We start from the raw sequence: 22098 nt of genomic DNA, 5'->3' as shown, positions 1-22098 counted from the left end.
AATGCATGAACAGCTGTTTGTAAAATGTCATCAAGGTCACCTGGTGCTTCCCCATATATGTTAACAATAGTTACATCAGCAAGACCAATAACAAAGGTAGCTAACTCATTATCATGTGTTTGTGTTCCCTCAAACTGCAACTCTGGAGCACGTAATCCTTCTGTATCTATTACCATTATAAGATCACATTTAAATTTCTTTTTGATTTCATCATCTACTTTAAGAAGTTGTAGAAATACTCCTCTAGTACATCGACCTGCACTTGCATGGAACTGAAGACCAAACATGGTGTTTAGTAAAGTAGACTTTCCAGTACTTTGGATTCCTAACACTGAAATAGTAAACAACTTCTTGTGCTCATGAAGTGACTTAAGCTCATCCAAAACAGCCGATATCCAAGTAATTGGTACATGGGAAGCATCACCATCCATCACTTCCATGCCATATCCTTCATCTATCAGACTGGCAGCCATTTTTGGGAGACGTTGCAATAGATCCTTAACAGTCTTAGGGATGCTAGTTTGTAATGGATCCATTCTTGCCTCATATATTTGACCTATTTCTCGAAAAAAATGTTCCAAGCCAAATGACGCATAAGCTAAATATTCATTTTGTCTTTTTAACTGAAGTTTTAATTGCTTTAATTCACTGCTACTTTCAGAAAGCTTGTCTTTAAGATGCATTAATGTTGCTCTGATATCTTTGTACTTTTTGTAAAACTGTGGTAGTACCATCCTGGAATAATCATCTAAAAATATTTTCATCCATTCAATAAAGTACTTTCTAGTATTATCTTCATGTGATAGTAAGTTATCTAAAAACAATTTCATTAGTGGTGGTAATGCTTCAGAGCACTCCAATTGCTGCTGTCTAATTGCAAGCTTTTCTGAATCTTTTTGAGAATTGTATTGTTCGATACTTGCTTTGTGCTTAAACACATGCCTACTGCGCTCTTTGTCATGTTTAGCCCATTGATGCCATAACAATGGACCCTGTAGTAACAGCAACTCAGATTTCACTTCAGTGGAAGAGTGATGTGTTATTTCATTCATTACATTCCTTGCAAGCCCTTTACTAATTTCAATAGACTTGTTCTTTTCATCAACTGTAAAACATAATTTACCAGCAGTCTGAGCACAGTCTATAAGAGAAAGGTGTTTAACAGCAAAAGGAGGACAAAACCTTTCCTTAATGTGACTTTGTAGTTTCTTTCGGACTTCTGCATTAGTTTTACTTTTTATTAAAAGGCTAGTGTAATTAATGTTGCATTGGTTAAGCTGTTTTACAACATTTTTCAATGTATTTTTACTTGTAAATAATAGTGTTGGAACAGATTCTAACTTTCCTAGCAGTGAAATTGCAGCATCACGTAATTTATTATTGCCAACAAAGACAACCAACATTTGAACTAACACTGTTTAGTAGATCCATTTGCATTGAATGGTTGAGCAAATCTCCATGAAGATTTAGAAATGTAAGCAAATCAGGATAGAAGTCTTTATCATTTCCTTGTGGTAAATACCAACACATATCAACAACTCCATCAGTGATTAGCCTTTCGTAATTTCCACCATCACAGTTCCACTTGAAGAAAAAATCATGATTAGAGTCACTTATGACATTATTCAGAACTTCTGATTTTGATACTTTTGACTTGCCTATCCTTAGGAATGTGATAATTGGTGCTTTGTAATCTACAACGGGATACTCCTTATGAGCAATGCTATCACCTGTCTGGCATATCCATGTCTTTATGATACTACGCAAAGACCAAACTAAAAACTTAAGGTCTCCTTGTAAAGGATTTGGCAGTACACATGGGACAGCAAACTGGCACACTGACAGCTTTCGCATTAGATCTTGTCGAAGAAAATTATCAGAGCAATGTAGAAGTGCCAAAATAACATCGATTGGAGAAATGCTACTGCAGGTTTCAGAATCACTGTCTGAACTACTACTATCACTACTAGTATTTTGGTCACTACTTTCAAATTGACTGTAATCACAGAGTTGATCTTTTATGTCTATTATACCTGTAAATAAACAAGATCTACACTTGCTATCACATGCCATGATCTTTTGCATAACAACGTATGGTAAAAGTTCTAGTTGTTTTGTACTTTTTACGTTACCAAGTGTAGAAAAATGTATCATCATTGCATCATTCTTTGTAAGCTTTTCTGGATATTTTTCATTTAACTTTAGTAAATCTAATAAGAGTTTAAATTTACACATTTCTGCACCAGCCCGTGTTTTGATTTTCACATCTGTCAGTTGCTGTGTTGTGTGTTGTGTTTTGTTTTCGTCATCAGCATCTGAGTTCTGCTCCAATGTATCTGTAGTTGAAACTTCTTTTGTGCCATATTTAACATAGACATGCTTCTGCATTCCACCATCATTTAAACCTTGTTTTAATCCATCAGAATCAACTGTTTGTTCTATTCTAGTATCTTGAACTTGCTTCAGTGTACCATCACTGCTTAAACCCTGCTTCGTTTCGTTAGTACCTAATAGGTTTAACATTTTATTAGGAATTAAATCTTGTTTAGGTATTGCATCACTTTGCTTTATCTCCAATGTTTTTTCTAGTTCATTTCTACAAAAAGCTTGGTTTTTTCCATCATTATCTAAAATTTGTAATAGGCTATGCTCATTCTTAGCTGTTTGTGGTTTAAAGCCTTTATACAGAATTAACATATCAGATTCTAACTTATTTATCCAGTCACCATTAATATCATATGAAGCTTCTAATATATCTGAAATCTGAGAGACCAATTCAGACTTTAATTCACTTTTCAGATATTCCACATGAGCTTTAGCCCTTGGAAATAAATCAGATATTTGACTATCACCTATTGCTTTAAATGTTAAATAAAATAAGCAAGCTTGTAATTTCACGGTTTCACCATAGGTAATTTCAAAGAATGCAACTGTTGGCTCCTCTAATTGTTTACTTAGGTACTCAAGTTCATCCAAGCTCAATAAGTGCCAAAATAACTGTTCTTGTTTGTCATATCCAAAAGGGTACAGTAATGTATAGAGAAACATTAATTCATAATGCTGCTCAGCTTCAAGCAGGTAATCGATCAGCTGTTTAATGGATATTTGCATGTATTGCGTTTGATGATATCTCAATTCAGTAGATTTCTCTACAGCTTCATCTTTTAATTGCTCTGACATAAACTTAACAACTGTTTGCAAATTTATGAAATCACAGCACTGCAATTTAACTATCTGTTTTACTGATGAATTGTACAGCTTCATTTTAAGCAGTCCAATAAAATCTTCACTATTCAATATACACAAATCAAGAGGAGTAACAAGTTGTTTTACAAGAACCAAAGTAACTTGTTTATTCCTATTAACATCTAAAACCCATGTTATGTATTGTTGAATAGCAGGTTTTGACAAATATAACATGGGCCAAGCTGCAGGATTGATCAAACCATTAATCAGTTCTTTTTTTACTTCCATTAAAACATGCAAACGTGCTTCAATTTCAAATTGCTTTTGATGAATGTTCCAACCTGCTGCTTCTTTAGCTAGAAAATCTGCATTTTTCTTCTGTGGTATGTTTTTTGGCATTAGAGGACTATACAGAAATGGTGACTGTGGCAAACTTAATTCCTTCCAAGTATTCTGAATTAACAAAGCCAGGCTGCCTTTCAAATCTTTATGATTCATCTACATAATCACAGATATTCAGCTGCTTATGCAATGTATAATGTCTATAACAATGCAATGTACTTTGAGTAGCCAGACCATTCAGTGTGTCATATTGATTATAAACAGCTGGCACAGTGAATGGCCTAGCTATGTGGGGCTTACAATAAATATGCATTAGAAATTATATTCCAGTATGCAGAACTATCAAGGTACTACAATAGATTATAAGTTAAGTATCAAAAAGTGATGACTATAACTTATTATCCAGTACTGGACAGTCAGACTAGTTCATCACATCATAACAACGACAGTGCAATAGCCAACATGGAAATGTTACATTAATCAATATAGTTAAACCCTTACTCACTATATCTATATGAAACAATACGGTAGTACTGTTTAAGTAGGGATCCCAAAAATGACATGCACTACCTAAAATGCAGCCTTTAAAAACCATATGTTATGCGATGAAAGTCACCTTTATGGAATAATATTAGTCAAATACGTACAGCATTAAAAGCAAGAAAACACTTACAGGTGGCTGGATATAGTATTTTAAAAAGTCACTGAAGCCTGCCTGCCTGCCTGCCTGCCTGCCTGCCTGCCTGCCTGCCTGCCTGCCTGCCTGCCTGCCTGCCTGCCTGCCTGCCTGCCTGCCTGCCTGCCTGCCTGCCTGCCTGCCTGCCTTACTACACCATACCATCCAGATATTGTTCTTTATGATGATGAGAGAAGTAATTCGCTAGCTTTGTTAGAGTTGACATGTCCCTTAGATTCAGAAAAACGTCTCCCTTAGATTCAGGAAAATGTCTCAAGTCTTCCAGGATTTGAAAACAAGAGAAGAGAGAGTACCAAGAGCTACAGTCGGAATTTGATTGTCTAGTTGTTGCTTGCGTTTACGATACCATTGAACTAAGCGTTTTAGGCCATTACCTGCCATCATCTTTGTTGTCCTTTCAGAACTGTGCTAACTATATTTAAAATGATATCAAGGTCACTAAATCAACTTGCAGATGGATTTTTGACTTGGCAGCTGGTGTTTCAATTTCGTCTTCAAGGAGAATTTTCATGGCAAGAGATTGCCCAGAATGGTCTGGGGAATCTTGAACATTGACTGCTTTAATACTTTTATTTATCATAGTTAAATTCTTTTATGCTTTTTCCTGCCACACCCACTTATGGGCTGGGGGCATTTTATTTCCCTATCGATTGCCATGTGTGTCCAAGGACTCACTCACTTACTAGTTATTTTTGTATCCTAACTATGATATTCATCAATTTTCTCCTGTCTTTTAGGGTTCTGATGAGTGTGTGCCCACTGTGCCTTGTCTTTCCTTTTATCTTCAATCAGGCTGTCTTCATGCAATGAAACCATTTTGTTTGAGGCGTTAATTTTCCCTATCACCATTTAGTATATTTAGATGCCGCAAACTTACTTATGCTGGGTATACCAGTAACTTCATGATAGGTTCCATACCACACCCACTCAACCACACCTATAAACTCGATCTTGGTAGAGTAATAACCATCGAGCACCTTGTAGAGCACCACCTGACACCACACCTATTAACTCGATCACAATCACACCTCAATATTATTGGTTAGCTGTATTCATAATGCTAGCACAATGAAAATATGCCACACTCCCTGGTGGTGAGAGGTTGACTCGAGATACTCTAATACAGCAGTCATCCTAATAGAACAGTTACTCATTATTAATAATTGCTCTGTCATACAATGACGATTCACATGTATAACTACATGCTATAACAAAAAAACCAAATAAACTGGTATATTAAAAATTATTAAAGCAATAAAACATAGTGAGACAAGAGATGAATGATGGTATTACAGCATAGCTCAGTGGAATAATCCCTACTTTGGCATTGAGCAAAATAATTGCTATAACATGCCAATGTAGGGACTTTCCCACCGAGCTATGCTGTAATACCATCATTCATCTCTTGTTTCACTACTCATCCCTACTTCATTTTTAAAATTACTATATAATTATACTAGTTATTATGATGACTTAACACAAACAACATTTTTAATTTAGATGTAGACTAAACTATGAAAATGCAAACACCAATGCCCGAAAATATTAAGCACCTCCTTCAGCCACCAAACAATTGTACAGGATACTACTGGGTTTCAAGGCTTTATTACCACTAAAAATGGCTGATCAGACTTCATTATCAAGGGAGATGTTACTGCCTGGTATTGGATATTTAGCCAGACTATACAGGGTAAGAAATTAGAGACTCATTCTGGTTTGAATAAAATCTGACAATTGCAATAGTTTAACTAAAGCCATCCCAGTTTCACCCATTTATGAAACAGTACTTGAATATTCCAAGTAATAGTATAAATTTATTAGTTACTATCCCACTAGGGATTAGAAAACAAGGCAACTGAAAACCTGTGTAGCAGGGAGTAGAAGAGATGGCATGAAAGGTTACTTTCCAGATCCTGGTAACTATTGCATGCTTGACTAGCTACATCCACATCATCTAGCATAATAATAATATGAGAGGAGAGTATCTAATGCTGTATAGTCCTATAAGGCCAGGCCAAGTTGATTCACAGTTTATTGTCACCGTCCACATGGGTTTTTAGGAATAGAGCAATAATTTCATAATTCATTATTTCATACGTGATAATCATTGCTTACGCTCCTGAACTCGTTTTGTATATTGAAACATGGTGTGTGCAACAATGTAACAAACATAACGATTATCCCCGCCCTCAGGGACTCGTTAGAACCTTCAATAAAATGGATTTATAAAGAGAGATTGTATAAATGAGTAAGTATAAATAGTGACGTAATCAAATTATTATTAAAGTATGTAGCTAGCTACTGAGTGAAGCTACTTTTAACATGTTTTTCCATGTTAAAAGAATTATGAAATATGAAAAATGACCTCCCACCCACATGACTTTTTCAAATATCCCTGACGATAAACTGTGAATCAACTTGGCCTGGCCTAATAGATGATTGCGCAGAAGTAGCAGCTTCTTTTTTCCATGTAGTGTAAACTGGCTAGTATATTTAACCATATGCATGAACAGGCATGCATTCAACTTGGCCATCAAAATAGCACTGTTGTATGGCTGATAACCTTGAGGTTAACTCTGTGAGCATGTCTGAAAAATGTAGCAACATATTGGGTTGCACACGTTTAGCCATGATTATAGCTACCTAACCAATACTGCTAAGGCGCCGTGAAGGTATTGAGAAGCTGGTTTCTTGTCAATGCTTTCTCATGAGTGGTGCTAACCTCCGCGGTCCCTACCTACTATGTATCACTGATGAACACACATATGCCACATCAAATATTTCAGACATAATTAATTGTGTGTCTGAATGTCTATCTATTACTGAAATGTGACATGACCATTTTGAGCTATGTATACACAGATCTACCTATTTTACAGCATTACAAATGAAGAACAGTATAAGAAATTCCTCTGTAATCAATCCACTTTCTATGGGACGGGCACTCCCACTGTAAATGTGAAAGCCTGCGTAAGAAGCCACTGACATCGTACCTACAAATTAAAACTTACATTGTAGTGAAGATTATATTAAAGAGCACAGGTAAGTCCATGATGCACACATTGTGGCTGCTGTGGTAGACAAAAATGCAATTCTCAGGCTTACGCGACATCAGCAAGTGAAATATTAAACCCAAATATTAACAAAAAATATTCAATTTTGGGTTGCAGCTCTACTTTCTTTGTGAATCTTCTTCGTCGTCTGGCACTGTAAATACAACTTTGTTAGTACTCGACCTTAACTAACTACAATGAGAGGATAACCCAGTGACCAGAAGAATGAGGGACCTTGTAGTTCTGACATTTGGACTACTCTCGCTGTCAAATTTTAATGCCATGGTACCGTGGCCTAACATTAATGGTACCTGTAAAGGTCAGACTACTCAAAATGATTGAACTGTGTGTTTTCTTAGATTTATTTATAGATAACTGCGTCAATTGACATGCCAGTGACGAAGTGGAATCAACCAGAGAATAACACTCCTCCTCATAAGGGAACAGAGAAAAAGAACAAACAGACCTTACAGATTGAAGATCAATGCAGCGACGATAAGTTCCATATTTGTAATGAAACAATCAAGGAAGAAAGCAAATATCAATCTGGAGAAGCCATATTTTGTGAAGGACTCTGCCAGGGATGGCTCCATCGTAAGTGTGTGCAGATTTAACTAACACGTGTTTTGATAAGCTCTCTAAGTCCAATTTAAAGTTATGTGTGTCTTTTGTCAGCTTTGTGAACAAGTTTCACAGGTTTAAGTATTGAAAGAGGAAATACATTCTTTGAAGGCAAAATTGTCAGAATTTACTCCAACCATTCTAAATTCTCAGAAACCTGAGGCAGAACTCCCTAGCAGTTAAATCAATCAGAAGTCAGCTTCTCTCTTGCCTGATGTAAAGGAGATTAAGTCACAATTATCCCAACTAAAAAATTCTATTCACGATTCTGTTCTTTGACAGTGATAAGCACCACTTAGATTCTCCTCCTAAGTCACCATCATTAACATCCGATAAAAGATACAATGTGGTGGTATACAGTATTGACAAAGCTCAATCTCAAACTACAAGATCTACCCGTCAGAAACACAACCTCGAGAAATTACTTGGTGTGATAACCAGTATTCACTCATCACTCACTTCAGACTCAATCAAAGATTACCACAGACTAGGAAAGTATAAAAGGACAGTCCACATCCACTTTTAGTCAAAAATTTAAGGGCTTTTGAGGCTTCACTAGTTCTTTCTGGCAAAAGTTCTTTGTCCTCTACACAAATATCCATCAAGCCTGACAAGTCTCTTGAAGAGTGCAAAATTGACAACATTCTTCTAAACGAACGAAATAGCTTATTAATAAACCAAAGCATTGAGCGTAAACACATTAAAATTCAGGGAAACAGTCTGTACATCAACAATAAGTTACATGATGAAGTTAAAAATCTGCAATTATGTCCAGCTAAATCATCACCTACTAACACCATAAATGTGCCTAATACTAGTTATCAAGAAGATTCTATAGAGACCTCAGCAGATGAAGCTGAATGACCCAACTCTCAAAATTGACTAGATGGTAACTCTATCCCACATACACACAATTTAAATAATTCAATTATCAAACGTTTTGAATGGAATACAAGAAGTCTTGTCAAACAAATTTCGATCTTCCAGTCCTACAGTTATGCCTCTGAATTTGATATTTTTGCTGTCAATGAAACTTGGTTAACTGCATTTATTTTTACAAATGAACTGATACCTACCGGATACAGCATATACCATAAAGATAGAAACTCAAGAGGAGGAGGAGGAGTTTTACTGGCTACTAAAATTCTATTTAAAGTACACTAATACCTTCACCAAGTGAAGCAATAATTGTACAAAAATCACAATTAATCATCAGGACACTATGATCTACCTTGTCATATCTCTTCCAACGCAGATTGTGAGAAACACAAAGCAATATTGTCATACTTAAGTACATTTAAGAATCATATCAATGCTATTGTGCTAGGGGATCTCAACCTCCCTGACCTTGATTAGGAATTATATGCTAGTCATACTAGTGTCTCGTATGACTACGCAGATCTAGTTGTCAAACTGAATCTCACTCAACTTGTTTTGAAAACCATCCATAAAGGTGGAAATGTACTTGACGTGATTTTAACTAACACAGACATTATTCACAATGTCCAGGTTTACCAAGAGCTACCATTTCACTTACCATCTGATCACTACATTGTGTCATTTTACATTGATAACTACATCTCCAAAGCAACCAACCTCTCTTCCAAACCCAACTTCATATTACACTACCAAAAAGCTGACTGGTACAGCATGAATTTCTTCCTATTTAGTTACAACTTTCGTCCTTGTTTAAATGCTCAAGATGTGGAATATATATGGAAATACATTAAAGAAGCTATGCACCAGGCTACTGATTTTTATGTACCCAGTATTCAACTAAAATCGCAACAGTAGCCCAATTGGTTTACTCCTGATAATAGAACAATCTAAACTGTATACGTAGTTATGTACCCTCAGAAGGTCTTATCATAGGGCACCTTCTCCACCAAAAAAAGACAAAGCTTGATGAGGCAGAGAAAAGGCTGCAACATCTAACTGAGGAAGTTAAATGTCACTTCGAGTCTAATCTAATAGAACAATTTGCATACTCAAACAACTCCAGAATGTTTCAATACATCTCATCACTTAAAAAATCAATCTGCATTACTTATTACATGTTTCACTGAAGGCATTAGTCAGTTCAACTGAAAAATTATTAAAATTCCATTGAAACGTGATGAAATCTGAGCACATGTTTACTATTGGCTTGATTATACCTACCTACAAATACTGTCAAGTAGATCTGAGTCAAATATGCTCAAAATTGTTCCCAAAAATTCTTGAAATATTCACCTATTATGCTATTCAGTTTTCCCATTATGCTGGTAGGTTAACAACATTTCTTACAATTATCTTGTAACATTTTAATCAGTGACCGCTCTATTAGAGTATTTCACTACAAATTGACTGTTCTATTAGAGAGTATTGATCTAAAGAGCTATATACATGTATGCAGTTTCCACTGACTGTTCTATTATGGAGTAGCTAATTTTCATGGAATTAAACCCGTAATTTAAAATGTATTATCCACCTAATATGTTAGCATTATGCTGGCGTGGCACTCTAGCCTATTACGCTTTTATTATACTGACATATTTGATGCAGGTCTACTGTCAAGCCATCATGAAGAAAACTAAAGTGAAGATGGTTTTCTGGTAGGAAAATCAGACCTTCATGATCACTACTATAATATACATTACTAGCATAGTGTATGATAAAACATGTACCTGAATCATTTCCCAAACCGGTACCATTATGTTTCCTCTGTCAATTAAATGCCACTCAGCATTGCTAGCTACCAATCTGTACTTCCATTGACAAAAGCTTGAAAATTTACTTAGGCCACCCAATGCATACACCTTCCACCTAGTGTTGTGTGAATCATGATCAAAGAACTCAGAACAAAATCCCTGCAAATGTTCTGGTAAAAACATGTTCTTGGTTAAAAATTGATTTAATTTCCCATGGACATCCTCAGCACTTTTGAAATCAATTTCATGATCATCTTTGCTGTAGCTTATACAGATAAAAATCCCACCAAAATGATGAATGCCTTTGAAGGCATGTGAACCATATTCATGTAAAAACTTTACTGCCTTAGCTCTTGCTTCATTAGTATCCTTTAATTCCTCAATTGCCTTTAGCTCTGATAATGCTTCTGGAGACAACTGCAGATGTTCATTATTAATGTAGCAAGATGCCATGGGGACTATTGTGCATTGTGCTGTTGACATATAGTGCATTGGTAGGTCATTATTTCCTTCAAATTTAACCACTGCAGTAATACCATAGTTCTTCATGGTTTTTAAGAAAGCTTCTTCAGCACACTCTTCATAAAAATTGATAGCTTTTGAAAACTGGCACCACCTAGGATGTAACAATTGAATGTCAATTGGATTCTTGAGCAAAGGCTTATTTTCGATAAGTTTTTGTGAATAGTCATCCATCATTAATGCACCTTGCAGTATAGGAGAGGATTTAAAAAGTTCATCGACACTTAATTCTGTACTAGCATTAGCTTGTATTTCTTCCACAAATGCGTTCAGTTTACACATCAAATCTGTTGTAGTCATTTCTGGGGGTAGGGAAGATGAAGTTTGTAAAAGTTCACAAATTGTTTTTTTATGAATGTTATGATACTTTTCATTACTAGTAATCAGCTTCATCAAAACTTCCTTAAGTTTTTCATTTCGTTTCTGTACCTTCTCCAATTGTAAATCTCGACATTCTTGGAAAGACATTTGTTGGTTTAATTGAAAAAATGCTTTTAAAACTATTTTATCACTAGTGTTTCTGACGTAAGGTTCAAGCAAAGCATAACTTTCATTTCCCAGGTAATCCAGTGCTTCAGCTGACTGTATTCCTAAGACTGTCACAAATATTTTTAACCAATAAGACATATCAAAACCACCATCTTGTAGCTTATTTTCAAGCTCCTTAATCATGGAACCTGATAGGTCTTGTTCATTAGGCAAGTCAACACTAAGAAGCTTTTGCAATGCCATGTCCTCATCTTCTGAAACATTTAAAGCAAGCTCAGTGTATATTCCATAATCTTTTTCAATTGTAGCTATATCTTGTGGCTCACTAACATTGTATTTATGAAATTTAGGTTCCCAAACCTCTGGATCAAGTCCAAATTGCTGTAGTGTGCCTTTTAAAGTGGTTGAATGTTTTAAGTGGTCCTCTTCCATCACTCTATCATGTATAACAACAATGTTATGGCTGCATGTGCATACATGCATTATACAGTACGTAATAGATAACTGACATGCTAAAATACACAACAATTCCCTAGATACACAACAATGTCCTTGATACACAACAATTCCCTTGATACACAACAATGCCCTTGATACACAACAATGCTCTTGATACACAACAATGCCCTTGATACACAACAATGTCCTTGATACACAACAATGCTCTTGATATACAATAATGCCCAAGATGCCATCAAGGGCATTGTTCTGTTGCTTATGTATCTATGTAGGGAAATATGTAATGCTACGAGGTGTATTGTACTTATATATACCTCAATTCTGAAGTCAGGGGAAATTTACTGCTGATAAACCCTGAGACTAAACTGAGGAGTTTGTCAACGGTATGAGGAAGGATATATATGTGACCCAGTCTGAGAAAAACCGGTCTTATCGCCCATGTCAACAGATTTGATTTTTCACCCAGGACACACAGCTACATGAATAAACTATCTAATTCTACATTTAAAATCAGCTAGACTTGAGTGGTCTGATTTTGCTGGCTGCTTTTCCCGAGCCCAGTGGCGATCCGTACGTGTGGTGTGGGGCCTTAATGGAGCTCTGGTCAGCCTGGGAATGACTGTATGTGGCTGTACAGCTCTGTGGTGTTGAATAAGTACCTCTGCTGTGAATTTCCTTTCATTTTAGCCAGTTTTGAGACCTCGGTGGCTTAAAACTTGGACTAATTCATCCCTTGGCCTTCCTTTTCAATTTTTGAACACCATCTTGCCTGCCTTCCAGGCCTCAACCTTCCACCCAATTTGCAGCTCGCCTGATACAGTCAACCTTGGTTTAAAAACTATCTAAAATGACAGGAAACTTAGTTGTTGGCTACTTGCACAGTGGATGCTCTGGAAGGTAAGGAATTGGTGTACAACGTGTGAAAATTTGGTACACATACCTTCAACCATTGGCGAGCTGCAACACACTAAATACTTAAAACCGGCTTTTCTCGATACTTTTAAATAGGCGATAAGCCCGGTTTTGTCAGACTGGGTCGCATATATGTAAGTGCGATACACTGAAGTAGCCATGGTTCATATGATATATGTAACACTTTCACACCTCTAATCAAAGAAGCCACCCGTGCATTTCCAATATGGTATCTTGAGCACAGTAGGAATATAACACTCCTTATTGTTTTACTGTGATTTAATATCGTGCACTACTCCAGCTTGTTTCAATACTTTTTATCGATGTGCTATGGTCCCTACTCTAGTTGAAAATTCCAAATTTTTCTGTGAACGTGTTTGTAAACTTTTTTTGTAAACAATTATTATAACTGGTGAACCCACACGTACCATGAAAGAAATGCCGCCGCGCACCCCAGTTATATTAATTATTGTCTGAAAAGTGAAGTATCCATTATGTTTCGTTGTCAGCTATGTTCAACCCATTACACAGCAGTATGAAATCAATAACTATTTGAAAAACACCCCTACAATCAAAATAGCCACTATGAAAAATACGGATGATTTCCATTACGAAGGGAAGCCATCACATGCTACCGCCAAATCGACAGTTTTCACTGTCAGCAAAGGTGAATGGGATACAAATCTATATTTAGCCTAAATTACTTATGTGATAGAGCATTTTTTGAACCTAAAAAGGTAAGTGACCTGCTTACAGTGACCTTGCAGGAGTTGCAACTCATGTGCAAGTAACAAAGGAGACCAGGCAGATGATGCTACAAACCTACTGCCTAATAGGTGATAAAGTGTAAATGTATCTTACCAAGTTTATTTTCTCGAGTCGATCACACTGGATCTTCGTATAGCAGTGCAGTGGCATGCCTGTCAATTTTTTTTACTTTGTCAGTCAGACAGATCCGTCACAAGCTTAAAATTTTGCTAGCAAGGCAGGTTATGAACTGGGATTTGTGCAATATGTGGCATTTGAATTTCGCCGACTGAAGTGAGTAAACTGGTACGTCATACTGTCAGTATGCTAGGACTGCTGTGGCTAACGTAAGTAACTGTGATGCATAGTATTTACACTAAAATTCACAATATAGTTCTACCGGATTGTGGACGAATTTGTTGGAATACAGGCGTGGCACTTGCGATTATACTTGATGAATATATACCTCCATTGATAAGTGGTAACTGATAGCAATCAGTAATGAAATAGTTACGTAGCTAGTTATGTAAGCTATAATAATACAATACTATGTGTTGGCTAGCCCACCATTGGGTCATTAACCTTTTTGTAAGCATGAATGATTTTAAGTGTTTCGTGGGGGCATGCCTGCCCCACCATCACCTTCTGGCTAGCTATGCCTCTGCCACCCTGTAGAGAGATTAGCTACAAACAATCACCCTGTGGAGTATTTAGCTATACTCCATTATAGAATTATATGTTATTCTGTAGGGAGTTCAGCTACAAACAGTTAATCTTATAGACAATTCAGCTACAAGCAAATCACCCTGCAGAGAGTTCAACTACAAATATGTTGCTGTAGAGATTCAGAACATCATAAGTCACACCGAAGAGAATTCAGCTATAAACAAGTCACCTTGTAGAGAGTTCAGTTACAACAAGTCACTCTGTAGAGAATTCAGCTACAAACAAGTCACTGCATAGAGGGTTCAGCTACGAAAAAGCTACCTAGTAGAGAGTTCATCTAGATCAGCTACAAACAAGTTACTTTATGCAATGTTCAGCTACACGTAAGTCACTCTGTAGAGAGTTCAGCTACAAACAAGTCACTCAGTAGTACTCTGTAGTACAAACAAGTCACCGTGTAGCTGGAGAGTTCAGCAACTAATCAAAAAAAACACTCTGTAAAGAGTTCAGCTATACAAAGATGTTATAACTCTATAGAGAAAGTTATAACTCTATAGAGAGATCAGCTAGAAACAATTAGTCATCCAATAGAGAGATCAGCTACAAGACATCACCTTATAGAGAGTTCAGTTACAAAGAAACCACCATGTAGAGAGTTCAGCTGCAAACAAATCACCCTGTAGAGAGTTCAGCTGTGAACAGATCATCCTGTAGAGAGATCAGCTAGAAGGATCACCTTGTAGAGAGTTCAGCTACTAACAAATCACCCTGCAGATAGTTCAGCTACAAACAAGTCACCCTGTAGAGAGATCAGCTAGAAGAAGTTAACTTGTAGAGAGTTCAGCTACAAAGAAACCATCATATAAAGAGTTCAGCTGCAAACAAATCACTCTGTAGAGAGTTCAGCTCCGAACAGATCACCCTGTAGAGAAATCAGCTAGAAGAAATCACCTTGTAGAGAGTTCAGCTACAAAGAAACCACCATATAGAGAGTTCAGCTGCAAACAAATCACAGAGAGTTCAGCCAGAAACAAGTTCACCCTGTAGAGAGATCAGCTAGAAACAAGTCGCCCCGTAGAGAGAGCAACTACAAAGAAACCATCCTGTAGAGAGTTCAATTGCAAACAGATAATCCTATAGAGAGTTCAGCTAGAAACAAGTCACTGTGTAGAGAGATCAGCTAGAAACAAGTCATCCAGAGATCAGCTAGAAACAAGTCACCCTGTAGAGAGATCAGCTACAAAGAAACTATCCTGTAGAAAGTTCAATTGCAAACAAAAAACCCTATAGAGAGTTCAGTTAGAAACAATTCACCATGTAGAGATCAGCTAGCATCCAGAGATCAGCCAGAAACAAGTCACCCTGTAGAGATCAGCTACAAAGAAACCATCCTGTAGAGAGTTCAGCTACAATCAAGTTACGCTATAGAGAGATCAGCTAGAAACAAATCATCTTGTAGAGAGTTCAGTTGCACCCTGTAGAGAATTCAGCCACCCTGTAGAGAGTTCAGCTAGACCAAGTCACCTTGTAGAGAGTTCAGCTACAAAGAAATCACCATGTAGAGAGTTCAGCTGCAAACAAATCACCCTTTAGAGAGTTCAGCTAGAAACAAATCATCCTGTAGAGAGTTCAGCTAGAAACAAATCGCCCTGAAAAGAGTTCAGCTACAAACAAAGAGAGTTTCAGCTACAGTTCAGTTATGTAAGAAGTCACCTTATTAACTACAGTATGTGATAATCATATCATTCAATGTTAAATATACAAATACTTCATCAAACAAAAGCTATACACACAATTACTTCCTTTGTTCCACAATTCCTGCAGTAAAGAAAAAAAAAACAAGTTAAAAGGAAGCATCAAAGCCAGCTTTGTGGCTTGCAATACAAAAAGAAGTGATATCTAAACCAATACAGCCAAGCTGTAAAAAAAGAGTGCAGACCAAGGTGAAAAAAGATGTGAAATCCAAGGTGGTGGCCAAGAAATGGCTGTGATGGTAGGTTAATGGCAAAATTTTAATTACGACAATTCAGGTAAATTTGGTGCCGAATCTTATCTTAGTGGAGGAGGCAACACAAATTCACCTGAATTGTCGTAATTAAAATTTTTGCTATTAACCTACCATCACAGCCATTTCTTGGCCGCCACCTTGGATTTCACGTCTTTTTTCATCATAGCCTTTTTGAGGGCCGCACTCTTTTTTTACAGCTTGGTTGTTTTGGTTTAGATAACTAGTTACATAGTAATTTGTAACAAGTAACTGTCCAAACTTGGATAGTTACATACTGTTGGCCTGTTGAGAAAAGCTCATATTTGTACAATTGTAAATAACGCATGTTAAAAATTAATCTTTTGCATATTGTTTCTCCTTCCTGTAGTAAAGAAAAAAAACTTGTAGAAAGAGGCCCCAAAACTGGCCTATGGCCTGCTTTGGAAAATACAAATACAAAAAGAAGTGCATGATATCTAATCAAAAACAGCCAAGCTGTAAAAAAAGGGTGCGGCCCCTACAAAGCCATGGTGAAAAGATGTGAAATCCAAGTTGGCGGCCAAGAAATGGTTGTGATGGTAGGTTAATGGTAAAAATTTTAATAGTGACAATTCAGGTAAATTTGTTGCCTAGTCCTAGTGAAACTTGGAGGAGGCAGTAAATTCAAATTTTTTGCCATTTACCTACCACCACAGCCATTTCTTGGCCGCCAACTTGGATTTCACTTTTTTTTTTCACCATGGCTTTTGGGGGCTGCACCCTTTTCTTTACAGCTTCACTATTTTTTATTAAGTTTTTAAAACATTCCAATGTAGGGATTTTCCCATGAGGATAGCTACACTGTGCATTGTAACACCATGCATCATTCATATATCTTGTTTCAATAGTTTTATTGCTTGGATCCCTACTTCATCATGATTTTTAAATTAATAACTTTTAAAATACACTAGACTAGTTAGTTATGAAATTATGTGTTTGCATTGTACGTGTTTAGCTCAGGAGACTATTATGTCTCGGCAGGTATAGATATAGTAGCTAACTACTTAGCTATTTCAGAATAACTCAGCTTGCCAGCTAGTGGCTTGACTTCTGCTGGACTGCCAATGGCCCAAGTGTACTGAAGGTATTATAGCAGTGGCGGATATAGGGGAGTTGCAATGGTTTCAGCTGAAACTCCTTCTGAAAATAAGGCACGTGCCCAAAATCAGTTTACGAAGCTGGCAAAGGTGGGTGAAACTACCTAGTTTGTAGACCAACATCCAAGTGCACAATTCACGTTCACTATAATAATAATAGCTAACAGCCTAATGTGGCTGGGCCTGCGAAGATAGGACATGTGGGCACATAAAAATTGCCTACTTTTTAAACTTTGATATGTCGTAACTTCATATTCCATTGTTGCTTGGCCATGAAATATTCAGCACGTATTAAAAGCTTAGCTAGCTTTAAAATACAAGTTACAGAATTAAAATATTTTATCCCAGTAGATACGAGATGTTCTATGACAGGGTGTAGTTTTTCCCACATGCCCTATTTTCGCAGGCCCGGTCACAATTAATCATTTGATACCATCCTAGCATCACTCCTATCAGGGATCAGTAAGCAGGTTCTTCATATGCAATAAGCACCTCTAAAATAATTATCGTTTTAATGTTTATTACTGCTAATTCTAAAGAATTTAGTAAAATGGTAAGATTTAACAGTGAAACATTGCTGGAGAGTGATTATTTTGTCATCAATATTACTAGCTAGCTACAACTGAGGTAGCTATAGCTAGCTAGACTGAGGCAATTACCATGTTCCAGAGTGGAACCCCTGTTATTGAAAGTCTGAATCTGTCCCTAGTAGCTAAGTATTCTGAAAAATTCTCCAAAACCTTTTCTGTTAGTAGGCCTAGGAGAACCTATGCCTTTAAACTCAGTCATTCCAAAGTGGAATGAAATCAGGAGTCTTCTGGAGACATGAAATCATATTACTACATTAATTTTATGCTGTGCCTCACGCATTGTATATCATGCAGTTTCATAACTAGAGACTGGTATTGAATAATGAGCTTCTTTCAACACGATCACTTACAATGTTTAAATTCAACAAATCAGTTCAGCACCAAATAAGGGTAAAATGTCACAATTTTCTTGTGGGAGGGCATTCAGTTGGTTTGCTTTGCCCTCTAATTGCCACTGCTAGAGTTGGATAATAAAATAATACCATGCATGTAATTCATATAGTGTTTATTCAATCAAAAGTGCTACCAAATTCAATTTCAGAAAACTAAATTTTCAAAATTGTCCTGTGAAGGCATGCCCCCAGACCCCCTAGTTGGAGCATGCTGAGTGTGCTTCACACACTTGTTGAGTGACTTCCACTATAGTTGGTATATGTTCACCTGAGCCCCCACCAAACATAGTAATAATTATCAAAGAGGTGAACATGTGTTCACTCACAATGGTTTTGTGCTGGAACAAACATGTTTGCATGCCTGAATCGTCCATACTAAATGTATGGGATATTTTTAAAGCCTCATGACTCACTTGTTCTTGCCTGTATCAAAGTGCTTTTTTGATAAACAGTTCTGGCATTTGAAGGGCTTCACAGCGCTACTAAATGTTTGAGCAGCTGGCCCTTGTAACAAGAATTAAACGAGAGCTCAGGTGAATGTGAACAGACTATAATGCCCATGTAAGAGTATCCCAGATGTACCTGAAACCCCCTCTGAGAATTTCTATATCCGCCATTGTATGACTATGCAACTATAGTGTGGTCTCTGATACAATTAAGGTATAGGTAGTTTACCTGTAGCTGTTGGCTATAGGCAACAAGCATGACTCAAACCAGTGTATAACTGACCTTTCCACATGAAATGCTGTGGTTCCTCAAACTCACACATTCAAGTCTACACCTGTGTATAGATACTGCTGGAGCAATTGCTAAAGCCATATACTGCATGCATTCATGAAATTCCTCATATAATACGTAAATATATTGTACTTTGTGTGGAAGGATCAAAGCGACGCCGCGTATCGTATTGTCCATACAGTACTAATCAGCTGCATAACTGTACTGTAATAGTCATACAGCACAGGTATGCAGCTAATTGGGCAAATACAGTACAGTTATGCGGAGAATTTATTTGTGGAATCATATCAAAACATATGTATGGGATTTGTCAAATCAAGCATTTTCAGGTGGTCAACATTAAAAGTTTTCAAACACTGGGTTAAACTTGGCCTTTAAAAATTAAGAATTATGCATTAAATAAATCTAATATCTGTTTAATATCCTTTTTGAAACCTCAACTTGGTAAAACAGGCTGATCATAAAATCTCATCATTCCTTAATTGTCATTTTTTGTCCAATACAAACATGTATTCTACACTACACGCAAAAACACTAATTTACAACCTTTAACTCACAAAATTTCTACAGCACACCATACAATAAAAGAAAGCCCTTGAATTTCTCTATCCAATTCCGACCGTACAAATAGGAAAATGTCGCCATAGTGACAGTTATTTACTGCTGTTGATGACATAATACACGCTCCCGGCATACATTAACCTATTGGAAAATTAAATTATCTCGCCGGGAAAATCCCAATTTACAAGTTGTTATCCTCAACCAAATTCGCTTAATTTATTATTATTATTATTATTTATTACAGGTAATTTATAAGGCTAAACAGCCTGTTACACCTGATCAACAGGTAAAAAAAGTACAAGTAGACTAATTACATACATTGGTATCATTCTACGCAGCGAAGGATGCTTAATAAGAGTCCGACCGTACAAATTGTTAAACAGGATAGGTTATAGAAATATGTTTAAAAACACGTGTTTTAACGGGCATTCTGAACACGTAAATTTTGCGGTACAAGGCTCCTTTCTAGCTTCCCCTTCGTTACTACACAAAGAACTTACCCATGAATCGAATCGCCTTTCATCAAGGAAGCTGATAAACCAAACTTCGTGTCCGTCAACCAAAGTACGCGGAAGTTATGGCGCTTTGTTTAGAGGACGGTGTTATTTTATACGAAACGGGCGTAACCCATTCGGAAATCCGGAATATCTCAAGTTACACAAGTTTTGATATGAGTGTTACGTAAACAACACTGTAAATCGCTAAACCCAGCCAAACTAATCCTATTAGTTCGTTCTACGACTAGAAATAGATTAGTTAAACACTTACTGATATCCTTATCACCGAAAATCGCAGCGGTTTGAGTAGCTACTAAATAAAATCGCTCCGAGCCAGACGCGACCAGGAAGTACAATATAACACTTAAAGCACCGCCTTGCTTGTGTGTACGAAAAATACAGTACTCGGGGGTGTCTCGAGGCAAATACAGCACTCGGCTTCGCCTCGTGCTGTATTAGCCTCTCGACACACCCCCTCGTACTGTATTTTCCGTACACACGCGCGGCGGTGCTTTAACTCTAACATACAGGATGGTTACCCACAACCATAATGTAAACTATGAAGTTCATGCGTGTATGTGGCATGCATGCTAAACAAACCTCATGACTATATATGGTTAAGTCATGCACATGACAGCGTGATTATAGTCACGCGGCCAAGCAGTAAAGTAAGGTCGACGCTGGGGACTAGTAACCCGATACGTATATACTGCATGGTAGCTAGACTAGCTACATGAGGTTGATACTGCACCGTACTGCACGTGTGACGTATACAGTTAGCTACAACTTGAACTGATAAATTAATTGTTTCATTCATATTTTTTTCCCTGGATAGATGTAGCTAACACCCTTTCCTAGTATAGCACAAGAAGCGAGTGTGCTGGACAAAACTGAGAGGAGTGACATCTAAAAGTCCCTAGGGCCATTTGTTAGGCCCATTTCCGGGGAAGCATCTGCATGGTGATCTATACGAGATGGAGCGGCTTCCACATCGTCCGGCGCTGACCTCAACAAACCCCGTGAAAAAGACAGGTTATAGCTACAGCGAATCCACGCCAAAGTATTCAGTGCTATAAGACAAGGCACTGCGTTTCGAAAGCTCGCTGAGCAAGCCGGCGATAGAAAGTGCCCGATAGCGGCCTTCCCATGCTTCCCTTTGATTGTTCATTCGTATAGTTTCGTTCGAGTTGTTCAACTGGCCATGCATGGCTGGGCTGCAAGCCAATATGCAAAAAATAGCTATAGAAGTTTACTAATAAAAATAAGCCAGTGAAAGCATGCATGTGCATGCACGATATGTTTATGCGAAACAAGGACATGACTAGCTATATGAAATAGCTCACAAATATCTGTAGCTATACACGAGTACATTAATTTTGCAATATTCAAGTGCTTCAAGTGGACTTATTCATACCTCAGACCTTGCCTCAGACGAGGCCTCAGATGAACTGAATCTCGGACGAACAAAACCGGATAACTTTTTAGTTGTATAGCTAATCTATTACTTAGCCTTCAATAAGGCTAAACTAAACTGCTGTGCACTTATATAGCTACTCGAGCATGACACGTGTGTACCCAAAAATGGGAATATAGTAAATTAATATAGCGGTGCCCGACTCTTTGTGGCGAAGAGACGAGCGCCGCCAGACTAATTCTCAATAGACACAAATTCATGTGAGGCAGCTGTACACGCGATGAAATAAATCTTTGCTCTGCCAGAGGTTGATGGTGCAGCTGTAATGCACCTATCAATGTCACGCCCCACCTAGCTACCCCAGGGTGGAGATTTGTAGGGGATTCGTCACCCAAAGTC

General features: G+C 37.3%; 1 protein-coding gene across 1 annotated transcript; it reads right to left on the bottom strand.

The window, feature by feature from the left end:
- Window positions 1-1252: 1252 nt before the first annotated feature.
- Window positions 1253-21784, bottom strand: LOC136240747 (interferon-induced very large GTPase 1-like). The gene is made up of 3 exons (XM_066031786.1): window positions 21700-21784; window positions 10566-12036; window positions 1253-3684 (listed from the first exon to the last, which is right to left on the bottom strand). The coding sequence occupies exons 2-3, from the start codon at window positions 12030-12032 to the stop codon at window positions 1378-1380; spliced, it is 3774 nt and encodes a 1257-aa protein (XP_065887858.1). The 5' UTR covers window positions 12033-12036; window positions 21700-21784; the 3' UTR covers window positions 1253-1377.
- Window positions 21785-22098: the final 314 nt, after the last annotated feature.

Source organism: Dysidea avara, chromosome 12 (assembly GCF_963678975.1).
Source record: "Dysidea avara chromosome 12, odDysAvar1.4, whole genome shotgun sequence".
Taxonomy (NCBI): Eukaryota; Metazoa; Porifera; class Demospongiae; order Dictyoceratida; family Dysideidae; genus Dysidea; species Dysidea avara.
This window is presented reverse-complemented; position numbering and strand designations above follow the sequence as displayed.

Coding starts and splice junctions, on each gene's coding strand:
- LOC136240747 (XM_066031786.1), bottom strand. CDS start 12,032: ATGGAAGAGGACCACTTAAAACATTCAACCACTTTAAAAGGCACACTA. Junction 3,685..10,565: donor CGGTTTGGGAAATGATTCAG/GTACATGTTTTA, acceptor GTGATTATGTAG/ATGAATCATAAAGATTTGAA.